This window comes from Heterodontus francisci, chromosome 24 (genome assembly GCF_036365525.1).
Source record: "Heterodontus francisci isolate sHetFra1 chromosome 24, sHetFra1.hap1, whole genome shotgun sequence".
NCBI classification, from domain to species: Eukaryota; Metazoa; Chordata; class Chondrichthyes; order Heterodontiformes; family Heterodontidae; genus Heterodontus; species Heterodontus francisci.
In genome coordinates, this window is record NC_090394.1 from 73,824,442 (window position 1) to 73,837,737 (window position 13,296).

General features: G+C 41.6%; 1 protein-coding gene across 3 annotated transcripts in view; it reads right to left on the bottom strand.

Moving 5' to 3' along the window:
- Positions 1-13,296, bottom strand: part of lmtk2 (lemur tyrosine kinase 2) — a 143,242-nt gene that overhangs the window by 11,558 nt on the left and 118,388 nt on the right. For 2 of the 3 annotated variants that reach the window (XM_068056580.1, XM_068056581.1), the window contains 2 exons: positions 6,675-6,813; positions 3,729-3,989 (listed from right to left, as the gene is read on the bottom strand). In XM_068056580.1, coding sequence (XP_067912681.1) covers positions 3,729-3,989; positions 6,675-6,813 — 400 coding nt within the window. Of the gene's footprint in view, positions 1-3,728; positions 3,990-6,115; positions 6,259-6,674; positions 6,814-13,296 lie in introns of those variants that run through there. The other variant, XR_010977419.1, reaches the window with a different exon arrangement.

Sequence of the window (13,296 nt, forward strand, 5' to 3'; positions counted from 1 at the left end):
TTATCTAAATGGTGAGAGATTGCAGAGCTCTGAGATGCAGAGGGATCTGGGTGTCCTAGTGCATGAATCGCAAAAGGTTAGTATGTGGGTACAGCATGTAATTAGGAAAGCTAATAGAATGTTATTGTTTATCACAAGGGGAATTGAACACAAAAGTAGGGAGGTTATGCTTCAGCTATACAGGACATTGGTAAGACCACATCTGGAGTACTGTGGTCTCCTTATTCAAGGAAGGATATAAATGCATAGGAGGCAGAGAAGGTTTACCAGACTAATACCTGGAATGGGCGGGCTGTCTTATGAGGAAAGTTTGGATAGGTTAGGCTTGTAACCGCTGGAATTTAGAAGAGTAAGAGGCAATCTGATTGAAACATACAAGATCCTGAGGGGTCTTGACATGGTGGATGTGGAAAGGATGATTCCCCTTGTGACAGAATCTAGAACTAGGGGTCACTGTTTAAAAATAAGGGGTCACCCATTTAAGACAGAAATGAAAAGAATTTTTTTTCTCTCAGAGGGTCATGAGTCTTTGGAATTCTCTTCCTCAAAAGGTGGTGGAAGCAGAGTCTTTGAATATTTTTAAGGCAGAGGTAGATAGATTCCTGATAAGCAAGGGCGTGAAAGGTTATCGGGGATAGGTGGAAACGTGGAGTAATCAGTTCAGCCATGAACTTATTGATTGGCAGAGCTGGCTCAAAGGGCCGAGTGGCCTACTCCTAATTTGTATGTTCGTATGTAAAAGTCACATTGTACTCCTGAAAACAGCCGATATGTGGATTAGTTAGACTATACACCAAGGAGGCGTGGGAGAGGGGTGAGATCATCAAAATAAATGCATAAACTGGAGTCTCAATAAAGGCAACAGGTCCAGAATAAATGTAACGACTCGCACTAAGTGACACAGTGGCTGCAGCCAGAACACTTAACCTGTTTATATAGGTGCATTTGCCATTTAAAACTGCATAACTGATTAGAAACCAAGGCCAGGAGAATGCATTTATCTTGGGCTCTGCACCTGCTTCATTTCCTACGGTGACTCTTAACTATCTGCAATCCTCCTGATTTGAAGCCTCTGAGACTTCAGAATGATGGATGCAGGATTTACTTTGTAAATTAATACCTTTTAACAGAAGACAAAACCCCCAACAAAGCCAATCCCTTGTTGGCAGAAAATAAGCATCCACTGCAACAGCTTCCATTGAACCTGCTTGGACATTTGGTATCGTCAATGCCACAAATGAGCAGCAATTTTAACTCACGTCAGTCACTGTTAACTCTTGAATTATAACATTTATAAAACACTAGCTGATCTCCTGTGGCATTAAGCAGTCTGGGGTCAGGAGCACAGGTGAGTTTCACTGCCAAAATGGAGCTATATTTAACCCAGCCTGTCGCTTCAAAACCACCATTTACCTACTCCCTGTGGAGCAGCAAGTTAAATAGCACACTCTGGGGTGAACTGTTGCAGAAAGTTTTTATTGATTGGCTTGTAAATCCCCAGATTCTGCCCTTGGGTGTGATGTCAGGTTACCCAGGGCAAAAAACATCAGCTTTCCTTCTCTATATTTAAAAATATTTTCAATACTTTGAATTGGGATTATATGATGAGAGATTAAATCGCTTAAAGATACAATTTTTTTTAAAAGGTAAGCAAATAAAACACAGGAGTTTGAAACAGAGAGGGGTTCATTATAATGCATGCAAAATTAAATAGGATATAAAGACACCCTTTAATTGTTTAAAAAAAAAGTGCCAAATCCAGAAAATGTAAATCAGAGCATTCATATTCCCCAGAACGTAGCTTTTATGATGCATTCCCAAATCTAATGTTTCCCCAGGGAAATGTAGCATACTTTGTATTTTTGTATTCTACTTTCCTGTAAAATATATTTTTATGGATTTTTTTGTTTTCATACTGAATTTCTGAAAACTTAATTAGAACACCCGATAATACAAAAAAAGACAAATCAGAATCACTATCATCTCTAGTAATGCATTATATACAATTGATGACAACTTAATACAATGCATAAGGAATAAATGCCTACCTACTCCTGAGTGGGCCAACTAAGACTAAGATGGTAGTGAGGGGGAAAGTTGACTGCCACTTTCCTTTATGTTATGGCAGGTGCAGCTCAAGGGCCATACTAGCAGGCACCTGCTGTTTCAACGCCAATGCAACATCTTTCAACTGAAAGTTCACAATGACGCATTAACCTGAAGAGCTGAAACCTGCTGTTATGCTTAGTCTAGCAACAGATGTGCTTCCTGTGTGCCCCCTGATCCATAATAATTGTTTGCTAATGCCATTTAAAACTGACTCATTCACTTCATGTGGTATTTCTGGAAAAGAAACAGATCAGTCCTTGATTGAGAGAGGTTTTAATGCATTAGCTATAGTGCACTCAAGAAAACATCAGGGCATGCATATAGAAAAAACTCTGCAGACAAAAATAAGTTTTAAAAAAAGTATTAAATTGACAACTCAATTTCAATTCGCCTACATCAGTAAGTCTGCTTAATGACAGTGAAAAGTGAGTAAAGACTTCTCCAGGAAAAACACAGAGCAAAGGTAATTGGAGTTAAATGGGGTTTAATTTAATAGACCCATCTATTCTGCAAATACATGCACCAGGAAAATCAGCTTCAGGGCTGCATCATCACTGGCAGAAATGCAGCAGAGTTCACTCAGCACTAGGATTGTTAGGATGCAGATTATTGTGATTAAATTAGATTTCTTCCCTCTATTTCCCCCTCCATCTCCTGACATCCAGGTTACTCTCCTTGGCCAGCATGGTGAGCAGTTGCACAGGCAGAGTTTCTGCGATTTTGTTAATATAGTCCCCTGGTCAGCCCAACTAAGTGGTGCAGGAGGAAACCACTGGCCAATGCACAATCTCCTTACAGAAACCCAAAAGGAGCTGGCAAAAAGGACTTTTAGGAGGGGCTGGCAGAGGGAAAGAGTGGGAATAACAGTTATAAACATCATGCCCAACTCCCAAAAAAGCTGGCCAATTGTTCTCTGTCAATGTTAGCAGCATAGAAACCATCCACGTTCTTCTCAGATCCTTTCCAATTTTCTTTTTATTCTTTCATGGGATGTTGGCGTCGCTGGCAAGGCCAGAATTTGTTGCTCATGACTAACTGCCCTTGATAATGGCTTGCTAGGCCATTTCAGACGGCATTAAGAGTCAACCACATTGCTGTGATTCTGGAGTCGCATGTAGGCCAGACCAGGTAAGGACTGCAGAATTTCGTCCAGTGAAACAGATGGGTTTTTAGCAACAATCAATGATAGTAATGGTGCCATGAAACTGAGACTAGCTTTCAATTCCAGAATTTTTTTAATTAACTGAATTTATTAATTGATTGAATTTAAATTCCACCAGCTGCCATGGTGGGATTTGAATCCCTCTCTCCAGGGCATCAGCCTGGGCCTCTGGATTAGTTGGGGGACATTACAATTACACCACCATCCTCCCTGATGGCCTCTAACCCACTGCATGCAACATATCTATTTGTTCAATTCTTCCCTGATGGAGTGGAATCTACAATAGGGCAAAACTGTACATAAACGGGAAAGATCATACTTAAGGACCCAGATAACCCTTTCTTATCCACAGTTCATGTCCCTATGATGCTAACTAAATCAGAAGCTTAGTTACACTTCATCTTTGATTTCCAAAAAAGGAATAACTAATACCTTAATAACTGAAAAAAAGACTTACCTCCTTGTTCAATATCTGAATCGGTGAGATGAGTGAGAGAGAAACTGGCAATGCTGGATGGAGAGATGGAAAAACGAGAATATGACGAGGACGTATCTGTCCATTTTTGCTCCAAGGCCCGGGAGGATGGTGGAGGGGAAAAGTATCTTGAGGAGGGGGAAGGTAACTGTTTTAAGGAAGCAAGGCGATTTGATGTTTGTGAGATAAACGATGACTCAGAAGAGGGCATGGAGAAATCATCTTCCCATTCAAAACCACCGCCTGAAAGAGGAAAGCAGTGTGTTGCATTTATATTACACAGAGTACATTTTCAACATGAAACCATCAGTAAGATTACGCCAATATTTGCTTCAGTATGTTTTTAAAAAACATTGAGAGGGAAAATGAAATTGGGGTATCCTTCCCTGCAAGTGAAACTCAGTAGGAGCTGTTCTATTCCAGCAAGGCAGTTGGTGAAGGCTAGAACTGGAGTCAATCTTTACACACTTTTAGATTTATTTAGAATTACACATTACAAGCATACGAACATAGAATTCCTAACCCCGACAACCATAGTTTTAATCTGTGTCTATTTATAGGGGGGTTTAAGTGAATGCCCAGGACCTGAATACAATTAACAACTATTAATATAGAATTAACTGGGTGTTATAATGGATTAGCACATGCTCCCTTAACCTTTGGGCTTGAATTTTTATCGAATCTAAATGATCATATTAAAGTCTCCTGTTTGTGGGAGCTTGCTGTGAACAATTTAGCGGCTACATTTCCTACATTACAACAGTGACTGCACTTCAAGAAAGTACTTGACTGGCTGTAAAGGACTTTGGGATGAGCTTGTGAAAGGTGCTATATAAATGCAAGTCATTCTTTTGGATCCATTGTAGAACTGAGCTTCGGCTGTCCCAATTCCGAGTGGATGCTGCCTCATACCTCTCAAGTGCCGTTCATTGAGCAGGACATCACACATTCAAAATGGTGAAAGAGCCACAATCCTGCCAAAGTCCTGAAAGTCCAATAATTCAGAGAAATTGTAATCGGGAGAGATTCTGCCAATGGTGAGTGGCAAACTAGAGCTGCCAACAACCAATGCACAGTGGAGACTAATGTTGGTGGAAAATTAGCCATAGTTCTATCCTCACCTCCTCTGACTTTATGCCTACGGATCTATGTTACTGTCAATCCATTCCAGGCCACTTCTGATATTCTGGAACTGAATGAAGTGTGGAAAACAAGCAGAACCTTAGGTCATGCAGAGTGGGAGCTGAAGTGGCAGTGAGAGCAGAGGGGCAAGTCTCTGGTACAAAATGCACTATGTGGTATTCAGAGTTTAAGCCTAACCTCCAACATCAGTTTGACTACCATTGAGCTGCAAATACACAACCATTAAAACTTATTTCAAATGCAGCTTCAAGTCAAAATCAGTTAATCTACAAATCAGCCCAGAGATCTCAATGTTTGTTCTGGTTGTTATTTTCAAAGTTGCAGTGAATGTTAGCGTTGAAAGGAATAATGTAATTACAGTATAATCCAAGAGGTAAAAATTGATGGATTCATGAAATAAATGATTTAAGCACTAGGTTTTACGATGCACTTATATGATATATGATGCACTTTGTAAGAAAGCAATACCTTAATGCAAGATGTTTTGTCAGCATTTGTACACTGGAATAAAATTTGTCTATGTCCATTTGATTTCAGTGTCTCCAAGGGGCAGTAAAGGCAGAGGGCTGATGGTGGAAGAGCAAAGATAAGAGGTAGGGGAGTCAGTTGGAAAAGAGAAGCAAGCCAGACAAGGTCCAGGAGGGTGGCAGACGACAGCAAAGAAGTGATCATTATTCTACAGCCACTTATGGGTGTAGAAAAACACTTTCAATAAATGGTAGTATACCTTTTAAGAATACCTCGTACAGAATCCTGGGTCGTCTGTCTATTTGGCCTTAATGTGCTGCGTTTTCACTAAACCTCAAGATACAGTTGAGTAGACAGAGTGACACATCACACATTAGATGTTGCATACACACAAAGTTTATCTTGGGGTATTATATGGTGGGCAAAGCAGAACAGATTACAAGTGGATGCAGAAATGTTAAAATGCCCCATCAGGCATTGTTCAGCTGAATAGAGGTTAGCAAAAATGCTATTGAAAGGTTAAAAATCATTTCCAATCTTGTGAACAAGGCACTAAACCAAGGCCTTGCCTGCTCCTGCCAGTGGATGTTAAACACCGCTTTAATTCCAACAAGAGCAGGGAGTTCAGCGTCCTGGGCAAATTTCTCTCTCAACCAACATTTCCTAGTCCAGAATAACTGGTCAGACATTTCATGTGCATTCCTGACAGCTTGCTGTGTGCAAAATGGTAGCCATTTTTGACTACACAACATACTTACTCTTCCAAAAGAAACACTGGATGTAAGCACTTTGGCACATCTTGAGGCCATGCTAAGGTGCTGTATAAATGCAAGATTTTTCTTTTATCAAAGAGGTATCATTGGTCCAGACAGCTGGATTGAACAATCCAAAGTTCAGCTTGCTGTACAAAATGAACAGATAAATAGTTGACTACTGACGAGTTAAATATGAGTAAAATAAGACTGGCTTGGAAAGCTCTGTGCTGGCAGCACCAGTAACTTTATTATAGGAGAGTGAAGGCTAAGCTGTGCAAACCAGCCCAAAAGCAAGACAGAAGATTTAAAGACAAAAGGTACATTTAAAAACTTGCTTCAAAGTGTGTGCAGTGTTGCAAATATTATATCTGAAGATAAATATACATCATCTATAATTTGGAGGATTTTGTTTGGAAAATATGAGGACAGAGACAAGATGTGCACTGTTAAACCATATTGGAATGATAATATGCATGATCTGTGATGATACTACACCTAGAATAGTTGCATCTTGTCAGTGCATCGTGAGAATTCAGCTACACCAAGACTGAAGCATTCATACCTTCTTCGTCAGTGGAGCTCTCAGAGTTCGAAAACCTGTTTGAAAAATGGGAACCAATTGGTGTAATGGGGCTGCCACCATCAGACACCTGACTGTTCTCCGCTGCTGAATGCTCCCCCAGTTCTTTGGTAGGGGTCTCCTAAAAGTCAAGAGATAAATCATCAAAGCAATTGTTGAATGATAGTAAATAGATAGCTTTATGAAACTATCTTGACACTATCCAAAAACACGAGTCTTGCCTATTATATATTAGCACACATTACAGGCGCCCACTGTAAAAACAAATTGTTTGCACATCAGTTGTAATTCATTACCAATATAATTTAGTCTCTCATCTAGTGTTCATCTCAGGACTTCCAAATTATAATCATTACTTTAGTCAATCAACTACCTAAATTACGGTAACTGCCTTGAAATAGTAGATGCATTGCCGGTAATTTTTCAAAATTCTATAGACTCGAACAGTTCCAACAGATTGGAGGGTAGTTAATGTAACCCCACTATTTAAAAAAGGAGGCAGAGAGAAAACAGGGAATTATAGACCGGTTAACCTGACATCAGTGGTGGGGAAAATGCAGAGTCCATTATAAAAGATGTAATAGCAGAGCACTTGGAAAACGACAACATGATCGGACAAAGTCAACATGGATTTACGAAATGGAAATCATGCTTGACAAATCTACTGGAATCTTTTGAGGATGTAATTAGTATAATAGATAAGGGAGAACCAGTGGATGCCATGTATTTGGACTTTCAGAAGGCTTTCGATAAGGTCCCACATAAGAGATTAGCGTGCAAAATTAAAGCACATGGGATTGGGGGTAAGGTACTGACATGGATAGAGAACTGGTTGGCATACAGGAAACAAAGAGTAGGAATAAACTGGTCTTTTTCCAAGTGGCAGACAGTGACTAGTGGGGTACTGTAGGGATCAGTGCTAGGACCCCAGCTATTCACAATATATATTAATGATATAGATGAGGGAATTAAATGTAATATATCCAAGATGGCAGGTGACACAAAGCTGGGTGGGAGTGTGAGCTGTGAGGAGGATGCAGAAAAGCTCCAGTGTGATTTGGACAGGTTGAGCGAGTGGGCAGATGCAGTATAATGTGGATAAATGTGAGGTTATCCACTTTGGTGGCTATAACAGAAAGGCAGATTATCTGACCGGCGACAGATTGGGAAAGGGGGAGGTGTAGCAAGACCTGGGTGTCCTTGTGCACCAGTCACTGAAAGAAAGATTGCAGGTCCAGCAGGCAGTTAAGAAGGCAAATGGTATGTTGGCCTTCATAGGGAGAGGATTCGAGTACAGGAGCAAGAATGTCTTGATGCAATTATACAAAGCCTTGGTGAGACCACATCTAGAGTATTGTGTGCAGTTTTGGTCTCCTTATCTGAGGAAGGATGTTCTTGCTATGGAGGGAGTGCAGCGAAGTTTCACCAGACTGATTCCTGGGATGGCAGGACTAACATATGGAAAGAGAATGGGTCGATTAGGCTTGTATTCGCTAGAGTTCAGAAGATTGAGAGGGGATCTCATAGAAACCTACAAAATTCTAACAGGACTGGACAGACCAGATGCAGGAAGGATGTTCCTGATGGCAGGGCAGTCCAGGACTAGGGGTCACAATCTAAGGATAAGGGGTAAGCCATTTAGGACTAAGATGAGGAGGAATTTCTTCATCCAGAGTGTGGTGAACCTGTGGAATTCTCTACCACAGAAGCAGTTGAGGGCAAATCATTAAATATATTCAAGAAAGAGTTAGATATAGTTCTTAGGGCTAAAGTAATCAAGGGCTATGGGGAGAAAGCGGGAACAGGGTACTGAGTTTGGATGATCAGCCATGATTGTATAAGGGCCGAATGGCCTTCTCCTGCTCCTATTTTCTATGTTTCCAAACCACAATACAGTACATCATGGCTTGTGGTCATCTCAATGGATCATCCATAATTGTCTTTTGTAAGAGTAGAAAGTATTCTTCTGCCTTCCCTTTTTCTAACAGTACTGTAAAAAATTTTGCGTAGATTCTTGAAAGACTTTTTTTTATTCCATTATAAAAGTCTATGTCACTTACTTTTCAGAGGCAACACTGGGAAGTAGAGTTTTCTTTGCATCCTCACAGACAATAGGGCGGCACAGTGGCGCAGTGGTTAGCACCGCAGCCTCACAGCTCCAGCGACCCGGGTTCAATTCTGGGTACTGCCTGTGTGGAGTTTGCAAGTTCTCCCTGTGTCTGTGTGGGTTTTCTCCGGGTGCTCCGGTTTCCTCCCACAGCCAAAAGACTTGCAGGTTGATAGGTAAATTGGCCATTATAAATTGCCCCTAGTAGAGGTAGGTGGTAGGGGAATATAGGGACAGGTGCGGATGTGGTAGGAATATGGGATTAGTGTAGGATTAGTATAAATGGGTGGTTAATGGTCGGCACAGACTCGGTGGGCCGAAGGGCCTGTTTCAGTGCTGTATCTCTAAATCTAAAAATCTAAATCTAAAATACTGGATGGCACTCAAACACTAATTTGCTCACAAAATGAGTGCATATATTATAACTAATTCTATGGTCTGCATGATAGGACACAGTACACTGTCATACACCAGAATGTGGACACTTAATTGAAGAATTACTAGTCACCTGTACAGCTTGTATAGCACCTTTAATGTAGTTAAACATCCAAAAGGCGCTTCACAGGAGCATTATCAAACAAAATTTGGCTCCAAGCCATGTAAGGTGATATCAGGACTGGCAAACAAAAGCTTGGTCAAAAAGGTAGGTTTTAAGGAGCATCTTAAAGGACAGAGGGGTAGAGAGGCAGAGAGATTTCGGGAGGTAATTCCAGAGCTCAGGGCCTAGGCAGCTTGAAGGCACGGCAGCCAATGATCATAAAATCATAGAAACATAGAAAGTTTAAGGCACAGAAAGAGGCCACTTGGCCCATTGTGTCTGTGCCGGCCAAAAAACGATCCACCTATTCTAATCCCACCTTCCAGCATTTGGTCCATAGCCCTGCAGCTTACGGTACTTGAGGTGCCTATCCAGACCTTTCGAATGAGTTTGAGGGTCTCTGCCTCAACTACTCTTTCAGGCAGTGAGTTCAGACCATCACCACCCTCTGAGTGAAAAAGTTTTTCCTCATCTCCCCTCTAATTTTTCTACCAATCACTTTAAATCTATGCCCCCTAGTCACTGACCTCTCTGCTAAGGTAAATAGACCTTTCATCTCCACTCTATCCAAGCCCCTCAAAATTTTGTACATTTCAATTAGATCTCCCCTCAGCCTTCTCTGCTCCAAGGAGAACAACCCCAGCTTATCCAATCTTTCCTCAGCTGCATTTTTCCAGTTCTGGCAACATTCTCGTAAATCTCCTCTGTACCCTCTCTACTGCAATTACATCATTTCTGTAATGAGGTGACCAGAACTGCACACAGTACTCAAGTTGTGGCCTAACCAACGAGTTATACAGTTCCAGCATATCCTCCCTGCTCTTATATTCTGTACCTCAGCTAATAAAGGAAAGGATTCCATAAGCCTTCTTAACCACCTTACCAACCTGTCCTGCTACCTTCAGGGATCTACTGACACTCACTCCAAGGTCCCTTACTTCCTCTACGCTTCTCAGTATTTTCCCATTAATCGTGTATTCCTTTGCCTTGTTTAACCTCCCCAAATGCATCACCTCACACTTCTCCAAGTTGAATTCCATTTGCCACTTTTCTGCCCATCTGACCAGACCATCAATATCTTCCTGCAGCTATCCTCCTCGCTATCTACCACACACGTCTGCAAACTTCTTGATCATGCCCCCTACTTTTACGTCCAAATTGTTAATATACACCTCAAAAAGCAGGGGACCCAGTACTCAGCCCTGTGGAATGCCACTGTAAATAGCCCTCCAGTCGCTAAAATAGTTGTCAACAATTACCCTTTGTTTCCTGCCACTGAGCCAATTTTGTATCACCTTGCCGAATTTCCCCGGATCCCATGACATTTTATTTTTTTAAACCAGTCTGCCATGCGGGACCTTGTCAAAAGCCTTGCTAAAAATCCATGTAGACCACATCAACTGCACTACTCTCATCGATCTTTCTTGTTACCTCTTCAAAAAACTCAATCAATTTGGTCAAACAAGATCTTCCTTTAACAAATCCATGCTGACTATCCTTGATTAACCTATGCCTTTCTAAGTGACAGTTTATCCTGTCTCAGAATAGATTCCAATAATTTTCCCACTACTGAGGTTAGACCGACTGGCCTGTAATTATTTGGTCTATCCTTCGCTCCCTTTTTAAACAGAGATATAACATTAGCAATTCTCCAATCCTCCGGCACCACACCTGCATACAGTGAGGACTGGAAAGTAATGGTCAGACCCTGTGCTATTTCCTCTTGCTTCTTTTAACAGCCTAGAACACATTTCATCTGGCCCAAGTGATTTAGCAACTTTCAAGGCTGCTAATCTCACTAATACCTCCTTTCTCCCTATTTTTAATCACATCCAATACTTCACACTCTTCCTCCTTAACTACAATATCTGCATCGTCCCCTTCTTTTGTGAAGATAGATGCAAAGTATTCATTAAGAACCATACCACTATCTTCTGCTCCTACACATAGGTTACCTTTTTGGTCTTTTATGGGCCCCACTCTCTTAGTTATCCTCTTACTCTTAATGTATTGATAAAACTTCTTGGGTTCACCTTGATTTTGCTTGCCAATATTCTCTCATGCCCTCTCTTTGCTTTCCTAATTTCTTTTTTGATTTCACTTTCTATACTCCTCTCGGCTTTCTGTCGTATTGAGTTCTCTGTGTCGGACATAAGCTTTCCTTTTCTGCCTCGTCTTACCCTGTAGGCTCCTTGACATGCATGGGCTCTAGATTTGACCGCCTCACCCTTTTTCTTTCTGGGAACAGGTTTACCCTGAATGCCTTGAATCTCCCCTTTGAATGCCTCCCACTGTTCTGACACTGATTTACCTTCAAGTAGCTGTTTCCAGCCTGCTTTCGCTAAATCACTCCTCAGTTTAGTAAAATTGACCTTGCCCCAATTGAGAACTCTAACTCCTGTTCTATCTCTGTATTTTCCATAATTATGTTAAAACTGACTAAATTATGATCCCGACCACCAAAATGCTCTCCCACTGCCACTCCTTCCACCTGCCAATCTTCATTTGCTAAAACTAAGTCTAAAACTGCACCCTCTCTTGTTGGACTTGGCAAAAAAGTTCTCCTGAATGCACCTCAAGAATTCTGTTCTCTCAATTCCTTTCACACTAAAACTATCCCAGTTAGTATTGGAGTAATTAAAATCCACTATTATTGCCCTATTGGGGGAGATCGTGTCCGACTAACTTGATTGAATTTTCAGAGGCGGTGACTAGATGTGTAGCTGAGGGTAAAGCAGTTGATGTAGTCTACATGGAGTTCAGTAAGGCTTTTGATAAGGTCCCGCATGGGAGATTGGTTAAGCTGCTAAGAGCCCATGGGATCCAGGGCAATTTGGATCCAAAATTGGGTTAGTGGCAGGAGGCAGAGGGTAATGGTCGAGGGTTGTTTTTGCGAGTGGAAGCCTGTGACCAGTGGAGTACCACAGAGATCGATGCTGGGTCCCTTGCTGTTTGTAGTGTACATTAATGATTTAGACGTGAATATAGGAGGTATGATCAGCAAGTTCGCAGATGACACGGAAATTGGTGGTGTCATAAATAGTGAGCAGGAAAGCCTTAGATTACAGGACGCTATAGATGGGCTGGTAAGATGGGTGGAGCAGTAGCAAATGGAATTTAATCCTGAGAAGTGATGCATTTTGGGAGGGCTAACAAGGCAAGGGAAAATGCAAAGGATGCTAAGACCCTAGGAAGTACAGAGGGTCAGGGGGACCTTGGTGTACTTGTCCATAGATCATTGAAGGCAGCTGCACAGGTAGATAAGGTGGTTAGGAAGGCATATGGGATACTTGCCTTTATTAGCCGAGGCATAGAATGTAAGAGCAGGGAGGTTATGATGGAGCTGTATAAAACACTAGTTAGGCCACAGCTGGAGTAATGTGTACAGTTCTGGGCACCACATTATCGGAAGGATGTGATTGCACAGGAGAGGGTGCACAGAAGATTCACCAGGATGCTGCCTGGGCTGGAGCAATTCCGCTATGAAGAGAGACTGAAAAGGCTAGGGTTGTTTTCCTTAGAGCAGAGAAGGCGGAGGGGAGATATGATTGAGGTATGCAAAATTATAAGGGGCATTGATAGGTTAGATAGGAAGAAACTTTTTCCCTTAGCGGAGGGGTCAATAACCAGAGGGCATAGATTTAAGGTTAAGGGCAGGAAGTTTAGAGGGGATTTGAGGAAAAGTTTTTTCACTCAGAGGGTGGTTGGAATCTGGAATGCACAGCCTGAAGAGATAGTAGAGGCAGGAACCCTCACAACATTGAAGTATTTAGATGAGCACTTGAAATACCATAGCATACAAGGCTACGGGCCAAATGTTGGAAAATGGGATTAGAATAGTTAGGTGCTTGATGGCCGGCACAGACACGATGGGCCAAAGGGCCTGTTTCTTTTTTTTTTTAAAGAGATACAGCACTGAAACAGGCCCTTCAGCCCACCGAGTCTGTGCCGAACATCAA